At 35.1% G+C, this 27,715-nt stretch overlaps 2 protein-coding genes across 2 annotated transcripts in view; one reads left to right on the forward strand and one right to left on the reverse strand.

The window, feature by feature from the left end:
- Positions 1-27,715, reverse strand: part of DNAJC14 (DnaJ heat shock protein family (Hsp40) member C14) — a 1,080,043-nt gene that overhangs the window by 381,432 nt on the left and 670,896 nt on the right. The window lies entirely within an intron of this gene.
- Positions 16,791-17,729, forward strand: LOC126023052 (olfactory receptor 6C2-like). Its single transcript, XM_049784106.1, has one exon. The coding sequence runs from the start codon at positions 16,797-16,799 to the stop codon at positions 17,727-17,729; it is 933 nt and encodes a 310-aa protein (XP_049640063.1). The 5' UTR covers positions 16,791-16,796.

Genomic DNA, 27,715 nt, shown 5'->3' on the forward strand with positions numbered 1-27,715 from the left:
GTGCAGAAAAGTTGAGTTTATGGAAAGGACTGATATGTTAATTTTCACTTTAGACTTTGTGAAGATTGGGAATACTAAGGTTCCTGCTTTTGGCCAAAGGCAGAAGCCAGAAAAACAAAGGATAACCTATGCTCTTTTTGTTTTTCAAAGAAAGGGCAGATGTTACTCCCCTCCCCCAATGTCCGTTTTGCTCACCTTAAGAGGCAGACCTGCCCACATCTGGGAAGGCTCTCTGGCTTTCTGTTTTGCTCACCAGGAGAGGAGATAGGGAGAGACTCAGGGGGAGATAGAGAGAGGATTCAGCAAGAGGGGTGACAGGTAGAAACAAGGAGATGTGAGGGCAGTTGAGAGCATGTTTAAAAGGTTAAAAGCTTAGGAGCCACACATAGTGGCTAAGACGTTAATAAAGTTGGTGTCTCCTGAAATCTGATTGCCTATGGATCATTTCCTCGCTGCCACCCTGAAAGCACTTGCTGGAGAAGGGTGCAGGCAAGTGGCTCTCATCAGCTGCCCTCACATTTCCCTGTTTCTACCATCATCCACCTCCATCTAGGACTCCATAATTAATATGTAATACAACACATGAGCTCTATTTTAAAACTATTCTAACACCTCAAACTTCATTATATCTCTGAAATTAGTGGAGTAAATAGTCTGAGTGGTTCTTAAAACACACCATAAATGACAATCTATGAAGCAATTAAATAATACCTATACTGAAATAAAAAATAAAAATTAACTGCTTTTATGTGTTTGGCAGAAAAAAATTTACTTTATGGTAAAGAGCTTCTTTCAAATAAATTCATTCTTTTTTCAAATAAAAATTAACAACAGATACAATGGACTCCGAATTTCTTTAGGCATACCAATAGCTACTTTATAGCTGTTTTCAGTCAAACCAAATAAATATATTAAAATCTCCTTGATGATTTCATTCTTCAATGTTTACTAAGAAAAATAATCATTTTCTTTAACATTTTACTTAAAGATTGTGTAGTAGTTAAGGCATTTGTCTTAAAGCAGGAAACCCAGAGTTTCCAGTAACCAGTATCATCTTGTTCCCAAAGCAATTCCAGGTAAAACCTGAACAACAATGTGTGTTATTCCAAAACCAAACAAAACAAAATTTAATGATTTCAACCTTTCCTTGATATCTTGACAGTGGTGCTTTTATTTGGGGTAGGGAATATTGGCTTTTGGTGTCATGCACTGAAGTGCTATGGGCTCCTCAGTCAATGATCAGGAGATCATGAGGTTTCAAGAAGTAAATATGCAGCATGCAAAGCTGTTCCAGCCTAAATCAGTGTTTATTGTGAAGAGAAGGTAGTCTCTTCCAATTATGTGCCCATCTCTCACGGTGAATAGCTCTTAGTTGTAGGCTCCATTAGAGTTATAGAATACTGATTCTGACTTTCAGATATGCATGATAATCTCAGGAATGTATGCAATACACAATAATAAAATTATAAACAATTAATTATATAGTATGATAAACAGAATAATAGATGATATAGAAAAGGATTGTCCATATGCCTTTCTTCACTATTAAGATAGCCAGCTGATGCCAACCTATGTATTGTCTCTAATTTTGCTACATCTAATTGATGGTTAATAAGACTCAGAACTTTAGGACATGTCTTTCTTCCACAATATCTTTAAATTATTTTGGCATCTTCATTAGATGAAGACATAAGATATAAGATATATTAGATGTTTTATGTTACCAGAAACATTAATTCGTAAGCCCTTTCCTATCAAAGATACTGATTATTCAAAATTATGTGCATATTTTAATCAATCTATATAACTATTCACTTGTGCAGTTTTAGTGAAGCATACCAAATTACTTCTAGAATGATTTTAAATTATTTAACTCTGAGCATCATGAGGATTAAATGACTAAATATGTCTGCATAGGTTTCTTTGTGTACTATTGACCAATCTTACATATAGACCCATAGATATTCAACTCATAGGCAGCTAGGGGTGGACTAATTTATCTGATCATATCTTCTTAATACATGGTCAAGACCTTTCTATGAAATCATTCGCATAATTCTGAAAGCTAATTGCTACTCTAATGGCAGAAGATAAAGTTTTCCAATAATGAGATAGATAACTTTTCATTAACTATTCTTGAAAACAAGTGCTAAAAATAAATCCTAAATAAATTAGTTTCCAAAGTCATTAATTGTTGTGTCAAATAAATAACGATGGGGCTGGATGGCAATGGATGGAGGCCTTTGTGCTTAGGCCCCAGCCACGTGGCTTCATCCCCCATGCAGCCGGCGGGTTCCAGGCCCAGGTAATCCGCGTAATCAAGACTCACTCACAGGCAGGCATTAGGAACCATCAGCTTTATTCATGCCCTAGCCACCACGTGTGTGTGGCCTATCTCATAACCTTTTAAGCATTCAGCCATTCCAGGCTACCCTGCGTCTAAACTCTTTCAGCCATCTTCCTCAAAGCGCCCAGCAGCGCCAAAAGGCAAAGACCCTTAATCCCCTGGCTTCCGGGTTTATCTACCTATTCCAAGACCCCTCCCAGGAATGGGCCGGGTCTTGCAGGTAAAGTCACACCTATTATCCGGTTCCCAAGACCCCTCCCAGAAATGGGTGGGTCTCAGATAAGTACCCTACAATTAATGAGTCTTTTGGGTAATCTATGTCAGATTTTGTGTATTCTAAGATTTATTCAAATGGATTAAATACCTCAAGGTTTGAAGAGATAATTAAAGAGTTAAGGTACATATATTGTAATCAGCCAACCCCTAGTACCACAAGGTGCCCAAGCACCACCACTTGCAACTCTATAAGTCCAGAATACACTTGGTACATTTCTGAAGGCCCTTAGCATTATCATGGTAGCTGTTGTGATCAAGGCCTGAGAAGCACATCTTCTGGCTTTCCTTGGACCAAAACCCAGATGACCAAGAATTTCCAGTACTTGAGCACAACCTGCCGTATCCCCAATTTAAAATTTTTTAAATAATAAAGATATTCAGGTAAAACTTGCACATGTAGATTATACTGGGGAAAACATAGACAGAACTTTACATTTATGGAATGAACTCTTAGTTTTATAAGCTCAATATTTAGAAAAATAAATTAAAAATGGAAAATGAGACTGCTTCAAGCTAAAAATCTTCTGCTCTGTGAACTAAATACACAAAATAAAGACACCATAACGTTTCAGGGAAATAATGGCATGTTAACACTACAAAAACTCATTATTGTGAGATAACGAGTATGTAACCTGCTTATGTTGATCATTACACATTTTAAGTTTATATCAAATTGGACTATCTATGCATATTTAAATTCAAATTTATCATTTTGTTTTCTATATAAACTGCATATAAATATCCCTCACTACAATAACTAAAATAAAATATGCAGAGACCAGGAGGAACAATGCATTGTAGGAAGCTTTCAACAAAGAGTTGTAAGTGCAGTAAGTGTAGAGATGTGTCCACTATGACAATGACAATAGGAACTAATCACTCAGGACAAGAACTGGGAGCTGAAAGAAGATAAAGCGACATACAATGTACTCCTTCATTAACAATAGTGTAAATCACAGTTTAAAAAGTACAAAGAGAGGGGGAGGAGTGGTTGTGCAAGCTGTAAGGCATTTGATTTGTCCACACTAGCCTTGGATGGGCTGTGGTTTGATCCTCCAGTGTTCCTTATGATGTCCCAATCCAGGAGCGATTTCTGAGTGCATAGCCAAGAGTAGTCCCTGAGGGTCACAGGGTGTGGCCCCAAAACAAAACAAAACAAAAAACTAAAAAGAGAGAGAGAAGCAAAATGTTTGCCCCAAAGATTGGGGATTGGGTGGGGAGATAAATTGGGACACTCATGACAGAAAAAGTGTACTGATGAAGGATGTTGTACATTCTATAACAGAAACTCACTCATAAACAATTTTCTAGTTATGGTACTTAGTAAATAAAAGTAAAACATTTTACAAACAATAAAAATTTAAAAAATAAAAATAAGTATTTTCATGGAGAAGTTAAAGCTATTTAAGTTTTTATAAAATAATAGCATGAAAATTAGCTGATAACATGACTTTAAGTGCTTTTGGTGTTGGGGTAGCTGGTTTTCATTTTATTTAGAATAATACTTTGCTAGAAGTACATCTAAACTGGTCCATTACCCTAAATCTTCTCTATCCTAGGTAATGGTTTATCTCTTCCCAATAAAAACCTCAGCATCTCAGGGAGAAATCTGTTTTTTGGATTCATTTCAACAGCTGGTTGACCTGCTGCTAGAATCTCTTGAATATAAGAAACAGACCTCATGATTCCATTTGTATACAATTAAAAATCTCAAATATTAAATAATATTAATTATAATTAATATAGATATTAAAATAAATTAAATGTTAAAAATAAATTTACAAAATAAATAATAGAAAAATTTGATAGATAAATTAATTGTATTGAATTATATATTAAATAAGATGCAAATGTTATAGTTGAAAACCATGGTCAATTCATGGCAACTGATATTACTTGAGTTTAAAAGAAAATTCTTGATAATACCTTATATATTTCTGGCTCTAGCCACTTAGTACACTTAATATAGTCACTGTGATAAAAGACATGAAGGTATGTATTTATCTGTATTTAATATATAAAATATATTAGAAGAAAATTATTAGGGGTCAGGGTAATTGTAGAGCAAAGGTAATTTATTTTGCATGTGGTTGATTCAGTTTTGATCTCTGGCACCAAAATATTTTTTACTGAACATGATTCGAGTCATTCCTGAACTCAGAGCCAGGAAATCCCTGAATATCACAAAACATAGACCAAAAACAAATTGTAATGAACTCTTTTACACACTTCCATTTAGAAAAACCTTGGAAACATTAAAGTAAGTGATAGAAGCCATTTATAGAGACCACATATTATATGACTCCATTCATAGAAAAGCTTAGTATAGGAAATATATAAAGACATAAATATAATTAAGGGCTGGAGTGGTAGCACAGTGGTAGGGCATCTGTCTTGCATATGGATTATCCAGGAATGACACAGTTTGATCCCCAGCATTCCATATGGTCTCCCAAGCCTGGAGCAATTTGTGAGGGCAGAGCCAAGAGTAACCCCTGAGAACAGCCAGGTATGTCCATAAACAACAACAACAACAACAACAACAAATAAAAAAGAAATCTAATTATTTCTTTGTAAGACTGAGAAGAGACAGCACCTATATTTAATATACTACTGAAGTACTTGCCATAAAAGTAGGCCAAAAAAAAAAAAGATAATCTAGGGCATCCAGAAAGGAAAGAAGTCAAGCTAGCACTATTTTCAAGTAACATGATACTGTATTTATAAAACCCTAGACTCTACAATAAAGCTTTTAAAATCAAGAGATTTTTATATTAAAATTGAAGGCTAGAAAATGAATATGCAAAAATCCATAGCTTTCCTCTATACAATAATAAAATAGAAGAAAGAGATTAAAAAAAATCTTTTCAAAATTAGGCCACAGTGTTTTCTGCATGAGGCAGCCAAGAAGACAACAGCTAATATAATCTCTTCAGGGCCCTCACCCAATAAACTTGGGTGCTAATTTCTGACATGTATTTGGGCACATTAAAGCCATTATAAAGTACTGCTGCCTTGCTCCCTGCTTGCTTTTCTGCATGAAGCAGCCAAGAAGATGACAGTAAACATAATTTCTTTAGGACGCAACACCCAGCAAACTGCCCCCACCCAATACGATGGAGCCAGTGGAGCACAGCCACAAAATGCATGCATCTTCAAACCCATGAACCCCACCACAACACATAGTAAAACCACACTACAGGTGTGGCAATGGGGAAACAATGCTGGACAACCCCATGTATAAGGAATGAAGATGGCAGCTCTGATGGCCCAAAAAATAACAACAAGCTACGTATCCTCTCTCATAAGGTGTTTAGAGAAGAAATATGGAGGATGTTCATGTAGCTCAAAGAAAGCATAGATCGAGTTGAATAGAACACAAATAAGAATAAAGAGGATAAAATATAAAAATTAAAAAACTTCAAACTGAAATAACAGGTCTGAAAAACTCAGTAGATGAAATAAAAACCTCAATGGAAAGCCTCTCCAATGGAGTTATAGCAGCTGAGGGTGCGGTCAGTGAGCCAGAGGACGAGATGCAGAACAACTCCATACAGCAGGAGAGATTGGAAAAGAACCTTAAAGCAAATGACAAGACAATGAATAAACTACTCAAGAATGTGAACAAACGAAAATAGAAGTCTTTGATAAAAACAACAGAAACAATATAGGAATCATTGGAGTCCCATAGATCCAGAAAGAGAATAATAATAAGAGGAGTTCAAGGAAGAGTGAGAAGATGAAGAGGAGGAAGAAGAGGAAGAAGGGTAAGAAAAAGAGTAAGAAGAAAAGGGGTAAGAAGAAGAAAAAGAAAAAGAAGAGGATGAAGAATAAGAAGAAGAAAAAGAAGAGGAGGAAAGAAATAAATAATACAGAAAGAATAAAAAGAGCAGAAAAAAGAAGACAAGAAAAGAAAGGAGCAGGAGGAAGGTAGGGATGTGGTTCAATTTGTAGAGCAGAGGATTTATAGGTGTTAATGCCTAGATTTAATCCCAGATTATCTCGTGTTCATACACTAATATTCTCACAACTTGTATGAATTTGTGTATGTATTTGTGTGTGTATATATATGTGATATAGACAGGTATAGGAAGGAGAAGTGAGGGCAGATTACCAGTGTAGAGGCCACCATTGTGGGAGCTTGTGGGCTGCAGCTTGGAAGGCAACTCTGCACCTTTTCAGAGGTATAGGAATGAGAAGTGAGGGCAGATTGCCAGCATGGAGGCCACCATTGTGGGTCTTGTAGAGTGCAGCTTGGAGGGCAATTTTCAACCTCCTCACTGATATAGGAAGAAGAAGTGTTGGTGCGAATGCTGCCTGGTCCAACCCCTATGGAAAACAGTGTGGAGAGTGCTCAGTGAACTTAGAATTGAGCTGCCTTATAACCCAGCAATTGCTCACCTGGATATTTTTCCCCACATTGGAAGGACATTTATTCCAAAGTATTTATTTATGTATTTATTTATGTATTATCAGTACAATAGCCAAAATGTGGAACCATCCTCAATGTCCAACAACAGATGAGTGGATCATGAAGCTATGGTATTTATACACAATGGAATACTACATAGCAGTTAGAAATGATACAATCATAGATTTTGCAGCAACGTGGATGTATCTACAAAATATTATGTTAAATGAAGTAAGCCAGAAGATGAAGGATAAATATAGAATGATAGCATTTTTCTAACATACTTAGAATATATACCATATATACATATAATACATCAAGAACAAATACAATGGTCTAATATGGTAGAAACTTTAAGCACTGTAGTTGTGAGCATTTATCAGGAAAAAGGGATCAAAACAAGTGTAAGAGAATCAACACAAAACCTAGACTATACATTATACCTTAAAGAAACCAGCAGCAACAAAAACAACGGTTTAGTAAACAGCCTTTTAGTTTAGTGAATGAGGCTTTTACTGCAAAGACCCATAATAATGTCTTAGGGATTTTATACACAGATACAGGTGAAGAATATGATTAGAAGCCAGATACTCCAGTGGCAGTGTTTCCTAACAATAAGTTTTAATGCTTTAAACTTACTAGGTATAAAATAACCTCTAAGCTTCTTTGTCCACAGAGATTCTTGGATACAGAGGGTAGACACCCTATTTTGACACCTTGGTGCTCAGACACATTAGCTACCATATTCAGTTTGCATTATGAAAAAGTCTTAATAAGACATTCCAATATACCCGTTTTATGGTTTATGTCCTCTATTAGACCTGAAGCATTTGATCAGTCAGACTACTGAAATAGTCAACTGCAAACCACAGACTTAAAATACAGGACCTACTCATTGAACACGTTTGGGCAAATTAACACTTCCTTTCTCTCTCTCTCTTCCCCCTACTTCTTTCCTTCTCCTCTTCCTTCCTCTTCCTCTTCTTACTCATTATTATCAATTCAATCTATGTAAAATAAAGCCCAAACTGATAGTTTCTCTTTAGGAAAGAAACTTCAATACATAAGATGCAGCAGACAGGGTAGCCACCTATATAGGTAGGCCTCATTACTACATTGTTTATTACTCGAGACGCTAAACCTATGGTTTTTCTAAACTGCTCCAGCCATTATCTAAACCTGTAACCTTCATTTAGCAAAGCACAACTCCATCACTGATGAAATGCCTACAAAATGGGGAAACCTCCCAACTCCGACCCACCAACCCAATATATTTAATTTAATTTATTAAATTTTTTAAATTTATTTTTACCATATTTACCTATTTTTTGTTCTTTCTCTTATCTCTTGCTCTCCTTTTCTCACTTTCTAAGGCTATACATAAGCTAATTTTTTATCTTAATTCAACCAGTCTTTAAGAACTCAGACCCAACCTATTAGGGCCAGACCTCTCTAACAACACCTTAAGAATAAATTACTAATGTTTGTATTTATGTGGGCATGAGTTTATAGAGAGAGTACTCCTCTATGAGAGCTAAACCTAAATTGAAAATGATCCATGCCATACTGTAAATAACCTCTCCTAAGAACAAGCCCTTCTTCCCCCCTCCAGAATCCTATTTCTTCATCCCTCAATCCCAATTTGATATCCCACCTTATTAATGCTTTTTACCCTCAGTTCTTAACCCATCAGATATCATGATCGACCTCCTGCCCCAATAAGTCATCACCCAGCTCCCAAGTGAAGGGACACCCACTCAGCCCCATATCTCATCACTCAGCAAGAAACCACAACCAGCACTCCTGCTGACTCATGCTGTGGCCCTCCTTTTGACCACCCCTGCAAGTGTGGACTGTTGTTTGATACCAGATTCAGCTACGGAAGGACCTCCAGTACAAGAACTCTACTCAAGCCTTTTCAGCCGCAAATCATTTCTCAAACTCAACAAGACCAGGGTGAGTGATGAAAATGTGCCCTGGATCCCACCCCCCACAAGAATATCTCAAAAGACAATGGGGAAACCTATATTTCCTTTATAAGTTGAAGACCTCTATAATATTACCTCTTAACCTATTATTCCCCAAATGTAAGGTAGTTGTCTGAATCACTTTGTTCCCTTAATTACTTTTTAAACTCATTTTTATTTATTTTCCTTTATATATGTGAGTGTGTGTATGTGTGTGTGTGTATATATATATACATATATACATATATATACATATATATTATCTTGTTTTAGTTTTCTTCTTTTCCTTAACTTCACCTGTTTTGCTTCTGCTAGGTACAAAAACCTACAAGAAAAAGTCTTGCCTGGGATAAAAGCTCAGGTTAAAACCAGGGTACAGAGATGATTTGGTCCTGACACTCACCCCAAATGCACCAGCAATATAATATACCACCATTTGTTTTTGAAAAGGCATACTAAAAAGGGGGAAATTTTACATATAGAAACAAGCTCTTATCTACTAGGGATAAGAACTCATACATTTTACAAAACAGGGGCTTCTCCCAACTTGAACCTATGTCATGTGGTCCTAACTTACACTCCATGTGATTAGACAGCGACCATCCTACTTTGAACCCTAGATCTCAGAATATAGATCTGCCACAGTTCTCTGTAACAGCTCCAGGAACCAAATTCCCTCTGGGAAATTCTTAATACTGCTCGGACACCAATATGCGCCAGTTTCTATATGATATCCTGACAATGAGGAAATATCAATAACTGGGTCTAAGAGCAGGTTGTCTTACCTCACTACCTAACAATAAGATGAAATCAGAAGACACATCATCCTTTGATCTGTGCAAAAGCCAAGATTGCTAACTACAGAAGACTGACTGTGACAATCATGACTGTGCAGAACTTATCCTGGGACCAATGAAAAAGAACCTTGTCTAGGCTTTGGCCTACAACCTGTACAACAACGAAGATCTCCAAGAGGTCTGGATGAGACAACTGCAACTGAGCAGAATTTCTGGAAACATAATGAAAGACTCTATCCTAGACTTCATACCAGGATCAGTGCAAAAACCAAGTCTGATTAAAATTACAGTGTTGTAATAGAACTTCTAGAAACATAAAGAAAGACTACTCTAGTCGCAAGCAGGGAGAAGCCTCAAAATGGCTGCCATGCTTAAGAAGCCCAGCAGAGTTAGCTTTATCCACAGTTTCCTGCCAGGGAAAACTCACCTCAGAAAGAGCGAGCCCTGATGATATGGATGCCAGGGACAATCAAAGTTCCCAGGCTGCAGCAAGCAAGAAGGAAACTCATGTAATACAGGCGTATGTTAGGAAAGAAGAAATTGACAAAATCAACAGTTTAAAGAGACACCTTAAGAAACTGGAAAAACAGTAGCAAAGAAACCCAAACACAGGTAGAAGACAGAGATTTGGGGCCAAAGTGATAGTACAGTGGGGTGGTATTTTGGCTTGTGTGCTGCCAAAGATGCTTTATATTAAAATAATTATACTTTACCTTTAAAACCAGGAAATAGACAACATATTGATAGTTTTACTTCTGTTCAACATTGTCCTGGAGCCCTGAGCAAAATAAATAATATAAGAGAAAGAAATAATTTATGTTTTTAATTAAATGCATAAGACTGAGTGTAGACATACAATTGCCTTTGCACAAATTTTCTAATTAAAAATAAATTTTATTAGTAAAGCTAAACTTATGGGGACAAAACCAATATTCAATAACCAATTTTGTTTCCATTTTATAGAAATAAAAATTTGAGTACTTAAATTTTATTTTATAGTACTTCAGTGAATATATATAAGTAAATGTCATTAGCAGCAGCATTTCTAAAACAGTAATAATGCATAAAAAACAATAAATATTAAAATAATTTATAGAATAACTATATGCTATTCATTAGATATTAGATATTCATTAGATAGCTATGTTAGTATGGTACCATGTAAATAAATTTTAAGGTCAGTACTTTAAAATTAATTTTCCAAATGCATCAATTAATTGAAAGCAAGCTTTACTGTAGAAAATTGTTGTTATGTAAATTGATTAATTTTTAAATATGTAAGTAAATTTAAAGTACATACTATAAAATTAGAATTGTAGATAAAACATTGTATTTATAATCTTAAAGAAAATATTAATAAATGCCATAAAATATTTCAGAACAGAAACACATTAATATCCCAATGTCTTTGTTTCTTCAAGCCTATCTGATTCAACCTCCTTGCTTCCCTTTACTATTCTTCCTCAGCAACTGCTTGGAAGATGCTTCAATTTTAAAACTGTAAAGGAACTATTTTTACCTACAAAGAACTGAAAACTATTTACGAAATACTTGAAAGCATTTCTGTGATTAAATAATACTGCTCTGATGTTTTGAGGAGGTATGATTTTTATATGTATCTTGGATGAGAAGAGAGCTATCAGCCAATAGCAAATAATGACATACTCCTATGAGTCTCAAACTTCAACTCAGACTTCTCAATTTTCAACTTCTGAATAATGGTACTATTAAACATTTAGAAAACTTAAAGTGGCCTTTAGGCTTTTGATGAAACATTATAATGATGCTGAATGATTATATTGAAATGGTAGATAGTAAGCACATGGTCTCACATCTTCTCTTTTTATATGATATGTAGAATTATTTGGAGTTTGATAGGATCCTTATGAGTATTGGATATAAAATATAGTGGCCATTAAATATATGAATATTAACTAGTTCTGTCATAATAAGAATAATAGGTGAGTAATAGCAATCCTAAATTCTCCTAATAATTTAAGTAATAATTTAATAAGTAATCAAATAGCTGAGAGTTGACTTGAGTAGTTCTTTCCTGTCCTGTAACAGAATTACAGAATGTGATCAGAGTTGCATTTCATACCTCTGTAGATACTATCCCATAGGTGCTCATTAATTTTTTCTCCTGCAAGATTAATTTCCCTAAAGATTCATGATAAATAGTGTCACCAAGGACATTTTTGTTTGTTTTCTCAATTTTTTCTTTTGTACTTAAATAGTTAAAACTAATAAAGCATATCCTAAATCTTTAGTGAAAACATTAAAGATAATCTATTTATTGGCATTTGAGAGACCATATTATTTTCAATTCTATCGTCAGGGAGAGTTGTGAGCATTTATTGGACTTGTCATGTCCATTATTTCAGTCACTTGTAATTTAATAGAGATAACAACTCTCATTATTTTCTCCCAGACTTGGTGAAAAAACAAACTAAAGGTACTATTTTCTATGCATTGGATTATCATCTTGTATTTAAAAACCCTCTTAACTGGAAGAGTATTTAGGGGTTGAAAATGCCACAGTTAACTCAAACTAATAGAAAAATACTTAGAAATTCTCAGGTCTAAAAATAAAGTCTGGCTTAAATTTTCAGAAAGTGATGGGGAACCATAAGAAAGTAAGTACGGTGTGTTTATATTTATCTGTTTAAAGGTTTAACAACAGAAACCATGGAAGCTATGCAAAAGCAGAATTCAGATTAAAAAAGTAAGTTTTTACCTTTATGCTTAAAAGTAAATATTTGCAAAGAAATCTGTTAACAATATTTTGTATTTTATGGTTAATGATGAATTTTAATATAATTTAAGTAGTACTCAGAAGAAATCAAAATTAAGGATAAGAACAGTTAGTCCCCACTTAAGAGTGTACTGATGATTATAATGGGTAAGGTCAAACATTACTTAATTTTTTTATTTTTCATATTCTTTGATCATGATAGTTCAAAGTAACTTGAAATGATGAAGCTATCTAACTCTAATTCTCAAATTTTAGATATTATTGTGTCCAGGAAAAAAGTGACCTGAAGAAAAAAATGTATGAATAGAAAATGAACTATTTAACATTACCTAACTCTTCTTTAAAGATTTCTACTCCATTACAGCTATCTTAGTCCTAAAAGAACTCAGAGTGATCATTAAGTTAGTCAGAATTTGCAACTTCCTATGCAAATGCTTTTTCTAAGTAATATAAGAACTCCCTCATCAAGTTTCATTTCTAAATTGGTGATAAAATAGTCAAATATGCATACAAGAAAATAACCCATGCAAAGCGTAGGAAGTGTATGTTTATTGGTAATTTAAGCATTTTTTATTTAGATGAAATTAATGATAATCTTTCTGTAAAACTTATTGATTGGAATAGGATAACCACATGGAATATAGAGGTATGCTTCAATAGCAAGAGTGTGGACCCAAAATCTGGAGTATGTGTTTTCTATTTCGGAAAGCTTATGAGCATATGAATTCCAGAGCACCCCTGAAAACAATCTTGAACACTGCCAAGTGTGACCCCAGAGGAAAATTAAATTTCCTGCTTAGTAGAAAAATACTGAAATAAGTGACCAAAGTAATGGGCCACCAAATCCAGGCCTTTTTAAAACAAAGATTCTTCACTTACAAAATTTGGGATTGATACTCTGGGTAATGTGTGTGTGTGTGTGTGTGTGTGTGTGTGTGTGTGTAAAACCATTTAAATTCAAGAAATTAACTTACTGAAATATATAGGAAGAGAAAGAAAAAGATATACAAGGAAACAGAGTACATGGCTTCTCCTGAATAAAAGAATCTGAGTGTATACATCTCAGGATGAGTTTCTGGTAAATCCTCTAGAGAAGGGTATACATGGAACACATTTTTAAATGACTAAGTTGATAATAAATATGGAAATAATTATGAGAAGCACCTTATTCAGTCTCTGTTTCTGAGCATTTCTAAAGTATTTTTTAAATTTCTACTGTATGTAATGAAATATGACAAAAATAATTAGACTTTTCAGGAATATTTAATGCATGAGGAAAATTAATTGTAAAAGCATAAGGCAATTTAATGAATAAAGTGGAGTTAAATAGGGAAACATCAAATGTTATTTGCGTTATTTTTACAATAAGTAATAAGATCCAAAGCTATGACTGGAAAACAGAGTAACATGAAAAATAGAGTCATGTGAGAAATTACCAAATAATTATGCACTGCACATAAATAGACTAGTGATATACTCAAAATCTTGGTTACTGCAGGAAATTTCTTTTTTTATATAATATTATTGGCTTTGGATGAATGTAGTTAATGGATATATTTTCAATTTTTAAAGAGGACTAAGAGGCTGGTCCGAGTGCAGTGGTGTTTACAATTAATTGATCACAGCCAGTTACAGATTTCTTAGATCCTTCTCCACTCCCACTGCTTGACTAGCCTGAAAAAAAATAAAGAGGGCTAAGATATTATCTTTAAAATAAAAATAGTAAACAGTAATTCTGTAATTTGAAGTTATTATTGACAGCAGATCCTAAACTAGTCATAACCTAAGCTTCATTATTAAATATATTTATTTGTGCCAATTATTTTCCTTTTTAATTATTCTAACAATGATGTAAAGTTAATTTTATTTGTTTGTTTGTTTGTTTGGTTGGTTTTTTGGGCCACACCCAGTGATGCTCAGGGGTTACTCCTGGCTATGCGCTCAGAAATTGCACCTGGTTTGAGGGAACATATGGGATCCTGGGGATCAAATCAAAGTCCATCCTGCATCAGCTGCATGCAAGGCAAATGCCCTACTGTCGTGTTAGTGCTCCACTTCCCATGCTAATTTAAATACTATCTATCCATTACCCAATAATTTATTATATGAGATTTTTAAAATATCATTATGCTGTAGCAGGGTAGCACATAGTGGTATTAAATTATATCAATTTATATCACAAAATAAACACAGTGGGTTGAATAGGTAGAGGAAACTTTAAAGAATACTAAATACTAACTAGGGGAAAATCTCTCAAATCCTAATGTAGGGGAAGCCATCATGTATTATTCAAAAAAAATAGTCTCTGTAAGGGGTCTCAAACTCAATTTACCTGCGGGCCGCAGGAGGCAAAGTCGGGATGATCCTTGAGTGCAAAGTCAGTAGTAATCCTTGAACATTGGGGGGTGTGACCCAAACAACTAAAACAAAACAAAACAAAAATAGATTCCTCTAGGGCAGGACCACAAAATGTTATATGGAGGGCTGTTTGTGGCTTGCGGGCTGCAAGTTTGAGACCCCTGTATGGATACACATAACTTAAAGGTTCCTGACATCCAAACCATTTCATATGGTGCCAATTCACATAAATTGAAAAGAAATTCATTTCCCTATGCATGGGGGGAAAACAGCACTTATGGAAAATATTTAAATGTCACATGAAAATCACTCATACAATAAAATACTTGAGTATCAATGTAATAGTTCACAGTAGACATTTATCAAAGAATCTGGCTGATTTTGATATACTAGAATACATATGGAAAGCTGATATTTTAATTAGTCAATAGATATTAAAATGACTAAGGAATAATAATAGATTACCCAGAACTCTAATAGTAAAGCAACTAAGTGTTTAAGCTTTGGATCCAATTTGGCAAGCGTCATACTACTTCTAGGACTATATTGCCACCTTTGACTGCAGCAAGTGAATGAATAGGTAAAAGTATAAGGAATGAAAATGTATTCAAGTTCATTTTGCAAGTTATGGAAATGATGACTTTTTATATGATTCTCAAAAGAAGGAAGCACCAGGAAAAAACTTAAAAACATAAGCACAGTTAGTTTTCAGCTTTTAACAATATCCATACCAAATAGGAAGGATTAATTTGTTCCCCAGGTCATATTGTTAACTATTATTGCAATTGTTTTGTTTGTCTGATTCTTTTTGTTTGGGGGGAGATGTAGTCTGAACACATCTTCAGACCAGAGTGCTGAAAGCAAAGGGAGAGAGATCCAGACTCATCAGAAAAAGTGATCAGGTGATTTTCAAAGTGACTCTAGAGAAAAAAAATCAGTACCAAGAAATCTATTCCTTCCCCAAGTCATATTCTCTTTCCTCTGCCCTTCTTAAAAGTTACACATCTTTGCTTAAATAAATAGGTTTGAAAGCATTGAGAACAAAATGTCTATAAATAAATTTTAGAATGCCAACAATATCATAGATACTTAAGGAAAGGAATCTGTTCTCTAGGGAAGATGACCAAACATCCCTCTACTCATTTTCTAGACAGTCTTGGGATGCTGGAAGGGGTGTTTCTGATAGGTGGCTTCTAGAAGAAAACAAATCTTTGGCTATTCAAAATAAAAAATTAGAGAACATAAACTTGAGTCTTTTAGTATATTAATATTAAATAGTGGCAAATAAAAAATTTTAGATAACTGGAGTCAGGAAATGCCATAGTACTTTAGCTCCAAAATTTACAAAATATAAAATATCTCTACAATAAAGAGAAAAGAGGTTTTTGAAAGAAACACGTGCTACGAAGCATAGAAATATTACAACTAAGTCACTAGTGGTATTAAACTATCAGGAGCTATAGTGTTTATTGATCAGCTGCCATAAGAATTGAGAAATAGAGTTTTTCTGATTGCTTTTTATTAATTAACAGTGTCATTTTCCACTCTATAATGAACACTGGAAATATACTGATGGATAACATAATCTCGGCAAACTGAGGGACTCATAGTCTTTCTATAGTTTTTCTAATATTTTATAACTAATCATTATTTAAGTATAAAGTGACTAATATATGAGTATTTTGTAAATTATATTTTGAACACAAATTATGCCTAGCTTAACTACTTCATAATAAGTTATTATCAACTGAAAAATTAAAAATGTTTTATGTGCTTACTTAGCTACTTTTCTCTGTAATATACTGAAATATTATCCTAATATTCTATTCCTCAGATTCAAAGTTTATGATTTATTCACATGACCAGCATGTTTCTGAAGAAAGTAATGAAAAATCATTCTGTAACAACATTCATCCTGTTGGGATTAACAGATGATCCACTTCTACAGATTTTGCTATCCATAATGTTGTTTCTCACCTACATTTTAACTCTCATGGGAAATATAATAATTATCATTCTCACTCTGGTGGATTCTCACCTTAAAACACCCATGTACTTTTTCCTTCGAAATTTCTCCATATTAGAAATAATATTTACAACTGTCTGTGTTCCCCGATTCTTGTACAGCTTGACAACTGGGGACAAAAGTGTTTCCTATAATGCTTGTGCTACTCAGTTATTTTTTGGGATCCTCACTGGGGCAACAGAATTTTTTCTTCTAACTACCATGTCCTATGACCGCTATGTGGCCATTTGCAAGCCATTACACTACACTAACATCATGAGTGAAAAGCTATGCATCATTTTTGTTGGTTTATGTTGGCTATTTGGCTTAATTGTCATAGCACCACCACTTTGCATGGGCCTTCAGCTAGATTTCTGTGATTCTAATCTCATTGACCATTTTGGTTGTGATGCAGCTCCTCTGCTCAAGATCGTTTGCTCAGACACTCAATTTGTAGAGCAAATTGTTTTAATCATGGCTGTGATGACTCTCATACTTACACTAATCTGTGTAGTTCTGTCTTATACATACATCATCAAGACTATTCTGAGACTTCCTTCAGCTCAACAAAGAAAAAAAGCTTTCTCCACCTGTTCCTCCCACATGATTGTAGTTTCCATTACATATGGAAGCTGCATCTTTATCTATGTCAAACCTGCAAAGGAAGGAGTAGCCATAAATAAGGTCGTGTCATTGCTCAATACTTCACTTATCCCTTTGATGAACCCTTTCATTTATTCTTTGCGAAATAAGCAAGTGAAACAAGCGTTCAAGGACTCAATTAAAAAGATGGCATTTCTTTCAAAGAACTAAGAAACTAAAAAGACTTTTTAACTTGAATATATGTAGCAAAGGATAAGGTTCTTGGTGGGAAAATATGATCTCTTGAGCTTAATACTTTCCCTGCAAACAAGCCTAAAGTTCTAGTACATATGGAACATTCTTCAATATAAGCCACATACTGGATCATAACTCAAGCATGTAATTTATATTTATAAAGTATATCATTTATAAATTTCTGGATATATTAATTTATTTATTCATACTGAATATTTTGTAAGAGCACTCAAAGGTAGAAATTAATTATAATGCACCAAAACTCAGTATAAAGAGATAATGCAGTCGCCGTGTTCATATTGTAACAGCTACAAAGATACTCTGTTCTGGAATTTTAAATCAATCCTTGAAAAATCAAGGTATAGTGGCCACACACTGAAGCTGGCTATCTTTGAATGAGAGGACATTCCAAGCCCCACTTTGCTGAAGACACATTTATTGATATAACTGCTGTATTTGCTGCTTTGCCTAGAACATTATTACCTTACGCCTCTATGATTCTCTGCAGAAACAACGATCTGACCAAACTCCCAATATGCAAGGAAACATGGCAACTGAGAATATGCCCCACAAAAGCTGCAGTATCAGTAATTGTGCTCTGAATTCCTTGACAACTTCATTTTTTTGAGACTATCATCCCGATAGGTACACACCAATATAGATGTCAATGTGTAGCTGAGGTCACTTAATATTTGGAAATATATGAAATAACAGAATGGTCAACAAGCAACAAGTGCTTACTAAACCTTCAGTCAGTGTCTTAACAACTTCATTGAAGAGAAAATTATTTTCACAAATTTGCTTGTCACTTTGTTGCTTTCTATAATTTTTATTCTCTTCCTTTCTCTTTTTTATTTCTATTTATTTTTAATAACTTTTTTCTCACTTATCTGGTAACAAATGTATTACTGTCAACTATACGATGCATTTTTTTAAATAAAGTAAAATTTAAAAAATCAGTACTAAGGGAAAATTTAAAACCCTACAGACTTACGTCAAGAAAAAATAAAAAATTTAAAACAATAATCTTCATCATAGAGAAACTGGCAAAACAACAAATAAAAGTAAAGAATGAAGCAAAAATCGTAAGAGGAATTAATCACATAGTAATTGGGAAAACAATACAAAGGGTCAATGAATTCTGAAATTCTTCATTTAAAAAAAGAAAGATTAACAAATGAGAAAGAAATGCCAAATCAATTAGATCAGATAAAAATGAACATCTCAATAAATTAAGAATAGAGTTCCCTATGACAGTTATTTCACTTGTTGTATCTACACCCAAAGCACAAAAACTTTAACTGAAAATGATGCATGTATTTATATGTTCATTGTTGTGTATAATAGCCAGGATACTGAAACAACTCAAACTCGGTAAATGAGTTTTGATATGCATAAATCAAAACCATGACTATTAACATGATTATAAAATACATATATCTAAATTAGAATAAAAAGGTAAATATAGAATCTATGGTATATATACATAATAGACCATTAAATATAAAAATCAGAAAAATTAAAATCCTGCAATATGGATGTAACTGGAAGAAATTAGATTAAAAGAAGTAAATAGGAGAAGAATAAATATCAGGTATTTTTTTCTGCTTTGTACAATGAAAAGACAGAACTAAAGAAATTGTCATCAATGACCAAATATTATTCTATGTTTATCAAGGGAGTTGAGATAAGAAATAATAACCGGGGACTGGTTAGATAGCAAAGCAGTAGGGTGTTTGCCTTGCACACAACTGACCCCAGACAAATGGTGGTTCAAATCCCGACATCCTGTATAGTCCCCCAAGCCTGCCAGGGGCGATTTCTGGGCACAGAGCCAGGATAACCTCTGAGCACCGCTGGGTGTGACCCCCCCAAAAGGAAAAATATAATAACTAGATATGTAATATATTTTATTGAATATTTAGTATATATATAATAAATATAAATATAAGGTTACTAAAAACACATCTTTAGCACAAATTTATTTATATCTATTATGAGGACTAAATTGAAAGGAAGAAAGGAAGGAAGGAAGGAAGAAGGAAGGAAGGAAGGAAGGAAGGAAGGAAGGAAGGAAGGAAGGAAGGAAGGAAGGAAGGAAGGAAGGAAGAAAGGAAGGAAGGAAGGAAGGAAGGAAGGAAGGAAGGAAGGAAGGAAGGAAGGAAGGAAGGAAGGAAGGAGGGAGGGAGGGAGGGAGGGAGGGAAGGAAGGAAGGAAGGAAGGAAGGAAGGAAGGAAGGAAGGAAGGAAGGAAGGAAGGAAGGAAGGAGGAGGGAGGGAGGGAGGGAAGGAGGGAAGAAAGGAAGGAAGGAAGGAAGGAAGGAAGGAAGGAAGGAAGGAAGGAAGGAGGGAAGGAGGGAGGGAAGGAAGGAAGGAAGGAAGAAAGGAAGGAAGGAAGGAGAGAAGGAAGGAAGGAAGGAAGGAAGGAAGGGAAGGAGGGAGGGAAGGAAGGAAGGAAGGAAGGAGGGAAGGAGGGAGGGAAGGAAGGAAGGAAGGGAAGGAGGGAGGGAAGGAAGGAAGGAAGGAAGGAAGGAAGGAGGGAAGGAGGGAGGGAAGGAAGGAAGGAAGGAAGGAAGGAAGGAAGGAAGGAAGGAAGGAGGGAAGGAGGGAGGGAAGGAAGGAAGGAAGGAAGGAAGGAGGGAAGGAAGGAAGGAAGGAAGGAAGGAAGGAGAGAAGGAAGGAAGGAAGGAAGGGAAGGAGGGAGGGAAGGAAGGAAGGAAGGAAGGAAGGGAAGGAGGGAGGGAAGGAAGGAAGGAAGGAAGGAAGGAAGGAAGGAAGGAAGGAAGGAAGGAAGGAAGGAAGGGAAGGAGGGAGGGAAGGAAGGAAGGGAAGGAGGGAGGGAAGAAAGGAAGGAAGGAAGGGAAGGAGGGAGGGAAGAAAGGAAGGAAGGAAGGAAGGAAGGAAGGAAGGAAGGAAGGAAGGAAGGAAGGAAGGAAGGAAGGAAGGAAGGAAGGAAGGAAGGAAGGAAAAAACTCAAGGCCTGAGCAATAGCACAGTGGTAGGGCTTTTGTCTTACGTGCGGCTGACCCAGGACAGACCTAGGTTCGATCCCCAGCATGCTATATGGTCTCCTGAGCCAGGAGCGATTTCTGAGTGCATAGCCAGGAGTAACCCCTGAATGTCACCAGTGTGGCCCAAAAACAAACAAAACAAAACAAAAACAAAAACAAAAAACACAAAAATCTGTGATTACTTTTACAAACATGCAAAACTATTATAACCAATTATTTTAATTAAATCAATATGAGATACAGAGAAAAAATGATAGTTGAATTTTAGGTATACAATGCTCCAACACCTATTTCCTCACCAGTTTTTGTTTCTTGCCTCCAATTTCCCCAACTTCCCTTCTGTTCTGCCCCTTTCCCAACTCATCTTTACAGTACACACATTTCTTCTCTTTTTCTCCCTTTTTTTCCTTTCTGGCTCTATTTTTTGTATAATGGTTATTAATACTTTCATGCAAATCACTACAACCATTCAGTTCTCTCTCTTTTCTATAGTGATTATTTTCTTTTGTTATCATCATAGACATCCTTCTCTGGTATAATTACATTTCCTTTCAATCATTTCTACTTTATTATTCTCATGATGTTTTATATCCCACGATGAATGTGATCATTTATGCCTATCTCTCTCTCTTTGACTCACTGCACTCAACATAATAACTCTATGCCCATTTATGTGTAACTTTATTTTCTTTTATAGCTACAAAGTATTGTTCCACTGTATAGATGTACTATTCTATCTTTACTCATCTGTTCTTGGACAGTTATGTTGTTTTCAGTTTCTGGCTAATATAAGGTTTTGAAATGAAAATTAGCAGTACAGCTGCCTTTTTTACACTGTGTTTTTAGGCCCCCAGGGTACATCCCTAGGAGTGATAGTGCTGGGTCATATAAGAGCTCAAATTCTAGTTTAATGGGGAATGTACATATAGTTTTCCAAAATGACTGAACCAATCTACATTTCCATTGGCATTAAATGTGATTTCCTTTCTCCCCTCCATATCAGCACTAGTTGTTCTTCTTCTTTTTGATGTGTGCTAGTCTCTGAAACAAAATTTCATTCTTTTGAGGAGCATCTCTCTAATTATTAATGATGTGAAACATTTTTATGTGCCTTCTATTTTTTAGGAAGTATCTGTTCTTTTATAGACTTACATGTTTGTTTTCTTAGTAAACCCTATCAGTGCCTTATATATTTCTTAGATATTAATCTTTTATAAAATGGGTATTGGGTGACTATATTTCAAATCTCTGGGTAGTCTTTGTATTTTAGCCACCATTGCCTTTCAGTTTTAGAAGCTTCTTAGTGTAACATAGTCCCATTTGTTACCTTCGTTTATAGTTCCTTAATTAGTGGTGCTTCTTCCTTGTGTCATGGAGAGTTCTATGTTTAACATTATATACTTTGTTGTTATTATAGGTCTCATATTAATATCTTAATCCATTTTATTCGACTTATAAATATCCATTGGACATATATAAATATATAGGACATATATAAATATGGACTATATATCCATTTCATTAGCATTATAAAAAGGTCTGAGTTCATTTTATGGCATGTAGCTCCAGTTTTCCCTGTAGCACTTACTTAAATTCTCTTACTTAATTAAATTAATTAATAAATTAATTAATTAAATTCACTTACTTAATTCTCCACCAATATTTCTTGTTCTTTTATCAAATATTAATTGATCATATACCTGATGGTTCAGTCTATCTCAGTATCTTTAAGTCTATTACATTGCATTGATCTGAGGGTCTGACTTTATTAGTCTCATTCTTTTTAAATTACTACAGCTTTGTATTACAACTTGAAAGTTGGGGAAACTGAAGCCTCCCAAATCTTGTCTCCCATGTATTGCTTGAACTATTCATAGTAGTTTATTTTTCCATATAATACAAGAGTGTCTGACTACTTCTATGAAAAATATCTTGCATATCATATTGATTGCATTAAATTTGCAAATTGGGAATTACTGTCATTTAACTATGTTATTTTTTTCAATCCATGAATATGAATGTAGTACATTTTCTTGTTTCCATTTTTATTTCTTGAAGCAGTGGTTTTAGCTTACTTTGTATATGTACTTTATATTAAATTGGTAGCAAAATATTTCATTTTCTCATGGAAAATTATTAATTTAATTTGTTTAAATGCCTCTTTCTTCTTTCTTATTTGTTGAGAAAACCTATAGATAATTCCATATCAAATTTGTATCCTGTCACTTTTCTTTTTTACCATATTTTTTCAATTCTTTTTTTATTCATTTTTTATTTAAACAACATTATTACATACATGATTGTGTTTGGGTTTCAGTCATGTAAAAAACATCACCCATCGCCAGTGCAACATTCCCATCACCAATGTCCCAAATCTCCCTCCTCCCCACCCGAACCCCACCTGTACTCTAGACAGGCTTTCTATTTTCCTAGTACATTCTCATTATTAGGATAGTTCAAAACGTAGTTATTTCTCTAACTAAACTCATCCCTGTTTGTGCTGAGCCTCATTAGGTGAGCTGTAACTTCCAGCTCTTTTCTCTTTTGTATCTGAAAGTTATTATTGCAAGAATGTCTTTCATTTTTCTTAAAACCCATAAATGAGTGAGACCATTCTGTGTCTTTCTCTCTCTCACTCTGACATATTTCACTCAGCATAATCGATTCCATGTACATCCATGTATAAGAAAATTTCATGACTTCATCTCTCCTGATGGCTGCATAATATTCCATTGTGTATATGTACCACTGTTTCTTTAGCCATTCATCTGTTGAAGGGTATCTTGGTTGTTTCCAGAGTCTTGCAATGGTAAATAGTGCTGCAATGAATATAGGTGTAAGGAAGGGATTTTTGTACTGTATTTTTTGTTCCTAGGGTATATTCCTAGGAGTGGTATAGCTGGATCATATGGGAGCTCAATTTCCAGTTTTTGGAGGAATCTCCATATCGCTTTCCATAAAGGTTGAACTAGACTGCATTCCCACCAGCAGTGGATAAAAGTTCCTTTCTCTCCACATCCCCGCCAACAATGCTTGTTCTCATTCTTTGTGATGTGTGCCAATCTCTGGGGTGTGAGGTAGTACCTCATAGTTGTTTTGATTTGCATCTCCCTGATGATTAGTGATGTGGAGCATTTTTTCATGTGTCTTTTGGCCATTTGTATTTCTTCATTGTCAAAGTGTCTGTCCATTTCTTCTCCCCATTTTTTGATGGGATTAGATGTTTTTATCTTGTACATTTCTGTCAGTGCCTTGCATATTTTGGAGATTAGCCCCTTGTCTGATGGGTATTGGGTGAATACCCAATCTCCCACTCAGTGGGGGGCTCTTGTATCCTGGGTGCTATTTCCTTTGAGGTGCAGAAGCTTCTCAGCTTAATATATTCCCATCTGTTAATCTCTGCTTTCACTTGCTTGGAGAGTACAGTTTCCTCGTTGAATATGCCTGTAGTCTCAATGTCCTGGAGTGTTTTGCCTATGTGTTGTTCTATATATTTTATAGTTTTGGGTCTGATATCAAGGTCTTTAATCCATTTGGATTTTACTTTCATACATGATGTTAGCTGGGGTCTAAGTTCAATTTTTTGCTAGTGGCTAGCCAGTTGTGCCAACACCACTTGTTGAAGAGGCTTTCTTTGCTCCATTTAGGATTTCTTCCTCCTTTATCAAAAATTAGGTGATTGTATGTCTGGGGAATATTATCTGAGTATTCAAGCCTATTTCACTGATCTGAGGGCCTGTCTTTATTCCAATATCATGCTGCTTTGAAACTATTGCTTTGTAGTACAGTTTAAAGTTGGGGAAAGTAATAACTCCCATATTCTTTTTCCCAATGATTGCTTTAGCTATTTTAGGGTGTTTTTTTTGTTCCAAATGAATTTTAAAAGTGCCTGATCCACTTCTTTGAAGAATGTCATGGGTATCTTTAGAGGGATTACAGTAAATTTGTACAATGCTTTGGGGAGTATTGCCATTTTGATGATGTTAATCCTGCCAATCCATGAGCAGGGTATGTGCTTCAATTTCTGCGTGTCCTCTCTTATTTCTTGTAGCAGAGTTTTATAATTTTCTTTGTATAGGTACTTCATATTTTTAGTTAAGTTGATTCCAAGATATTTGAGTTTGGGTGGCACTATTGTGAATGAGGTTGTATCCTTAATGTCCATTTCTTCCTTAATAATACTATTGGTGTGTAGAATGATCATTGACTTTTGTGGTTTTGTTTTTTTTTGTAGCCTGCCACCTTGCTATATGAGTCTATTGTTTCTAGAAGCTTTTTCATAGAGACTCTAGGGTTTCCTAGGTAGAGTATCATGTCATCTGCAAACAGCGAGAGCTTGACATCTTCCTTTTCTATCTGGATTCCCTTGATATCTTTTTCTTGCCTAATCGCTATAGTGAGTATTTCCAGTTCTATGTTGAATAGGAGTGGTGAGAGAGGACAGCCTTGTCTTGTGCCAGAATTTAGAGAAAAGACTTTCATTTTTTCTCCATTGAGGACAGTAATTGCCTCTGGCTTGTGGTAGATGGCCTTAATTATATCGGGAAAGCTTCCTTCCATTTCCATCTTGCTGAGAGTTTTGATCAAGAATGGGTGTTGGAAATTATAAAATGCTTTCTCTGCATCTATTGATATGATCATGAGATTTCTATTTTTCTTATTGTTGATGTTGTGTATTATGTTGATAGATTTACAGATGTTAAACCAGCCTTGCATTCTTGGGATGAAACCTACTTGATCATAATGGATAATCTTCTTAATGAGGCACTGAATCCTATTTGCCAAGATTTTGTTGAGGATCTTTGCATCTGCATTCAACAGCAATATTGGTCTGTAATTTTCTTTTTTGAAGCATCTCTGTCTGGTTTAGGTATCAAGGTGATGTTGGCTTCATAAAAGCTATTTGGAAGTATTTCCGTTTGTTCAATTTCATGAAAGAGTCTTGCCAGGATTGGTAGTAGTTCCTCTTAGAAAGTTTGAAAGAATTCATTAGTGAATCCATTGGGCCTGGGCTTTTGTTTTTGGGCAGACATTTGATTACTGTTTTAATTTCATCAATAGTGATGGGGGTGTTTAGATATGCTACATCCTCTTCCTTCAACCATGGAAGATTATAAGAGTTCAAGAATGTATCCATTTCTTCCAGGTTCTCATTTTTAGTGGCGTAGAGTTTCTCAAAGTAGTTTCTGATTAACCTTTGAATCTCTGCCATATCAGTAGTGATCTCTCCTTTTTCATTCCTAATACGAGTTATCAAGTTTTTCTCTCTCTTTCTTTGTTAGTTTTGCCAGTGGTCTATCAATGTTGTTTATTTTTTCAAAGAACCAAATTCTGCTTTCGTTGATCTTTCAGATTTTTGGGGGGGTTTCCACTTCATTGATTTCTGCTCTCAGCTTTGTTATTTCCTTCTGTCTCCCTATTTTTGAGTCCTTTTGTTGAGCTCTTTCTAGTTCTATTAGCTGTGTCATTAAGCTACTCAGGTAAGCCCCTTCTTCCTTCCTTATGTGTGCTTGCAAAGCTATAAATTTTCCTCTCAGTACTGCTTTTGCTGTGTCCCATAAGTTCTGATAGTTTGTGTCTTTATTGTCATTTGCTTTTAGGAACCTTTTGATTTCCTCCTTGATTTCATCTCGAACCCACTGGTTAATCAGTATGAGGCTGTTTAACTTTCAGGTGTTAAAGTTTTTCATCTGTGTCCTTTTGGAATTCACAAGTAATTTCAGAGCCTTATGGTCAGTGAAGGTAGGCTGCAAAATTTCTATCCTCTTGATATTATGGAGGTATGTTTTATGTGCCAGTATGTAGTCTATCCTGGAGAACATCCCATGTACATTGGAGAAGAATGTGTATCCAGGTTTCTGGGTATGGAGTGTCCTATATATTTCCACTAGGCCTCTTTCTTCCATTTCTCTCCTCAGTTCTAGTATGTTCTTGTTGGGTTTCAGTCTGGTTGACCTATCCAGTGTTGACAAAGCCGTGTAGGTCCGTCACAATTATTGTGTTGTTATTGATATTATTTTTCAGATTTGTCAACATTTGTATTAAATATTTTGCTGGCCCCTCATTCGGTGCATATATGTTTTGGAGAGTGATTTCTTCCTGTTCTACATACCCCTTGATTAATATAAAATGTCTACCTTTATCCATTACAACCTTCCTGAGTATAAAGTTTGCATTATCTGATATTAGTATGGCCACTCCAGCTTTTTTATGGGTGTTGTTTGCTTGGATAATTTTTCTCCATCCTTTAATTTGAGTCTATGTTTGTTCTGACTATTCAGGTGCATTTCTTGTAGGTAGCAGAAGGTTGGATTGAGTTTTTTGATCCATTTAGCCACTCTGTGTCTCTTAACTGGTGCATTTAGTCCATTGACAATCTTCCAAAGCACCAATTCTATTTTCAGCTTCAGTTACCCTGTCCCAGAGCTTATCTATTTTGTCATTCACTTCGTTTACTGAGTTTTTCAGGCCTGTTAGTTGACATGTTATTTCAGTTTGGAGTTTTGTAATTTCTGTCTTCATATTTTGTTGGTTTTTGTTAGTGTTCTGTTTAACAAGATACATGGTTTCTTTGAGTTCTTTGAGCATCTTCCATATTGCTTGTCTAAAGTTCTTATCTGAGAGGTTGATTAGTTGGTTGGTCATTATCCGGTCATTAAAATTGTCATCTTCATTCTCTATATCTGACGCTGGTCTGTGTTGTTTCCCCATTGTCACACTGTATTGTGGGTTTTTCTGTGTTGTGGTGGTATTCATTGGCTAAATGATGTACACAGGCACAGTCCTCTGGCTCCACCCTTTCTGGTGGGTTGACTTGTCTCCAAGGGAGGGAAGTTTTCCATGGATGAAGCCTCTCACAGGATCAAATATTAGATCAAATATTAGGATGCAGCAGAGAAGACAATCCAGAGAGAAATGCTGGGTATCAGTGATCCAGCACAATTCTTAATGT

Source organism: Suncus etruscus, chromosome 11 (assembly GCF_024139225.1).
Source record: "Suncus etruscus isolate mSunEtr1 chromosome 11, mSunEtr1.pri.cur, whole genome shotgun sequence".
NCBI lineage: Eukaryota > Metazoa > Chordata > Mammalia > Eulipotyphla > Soricidae > Suncus > Suncus etruscus.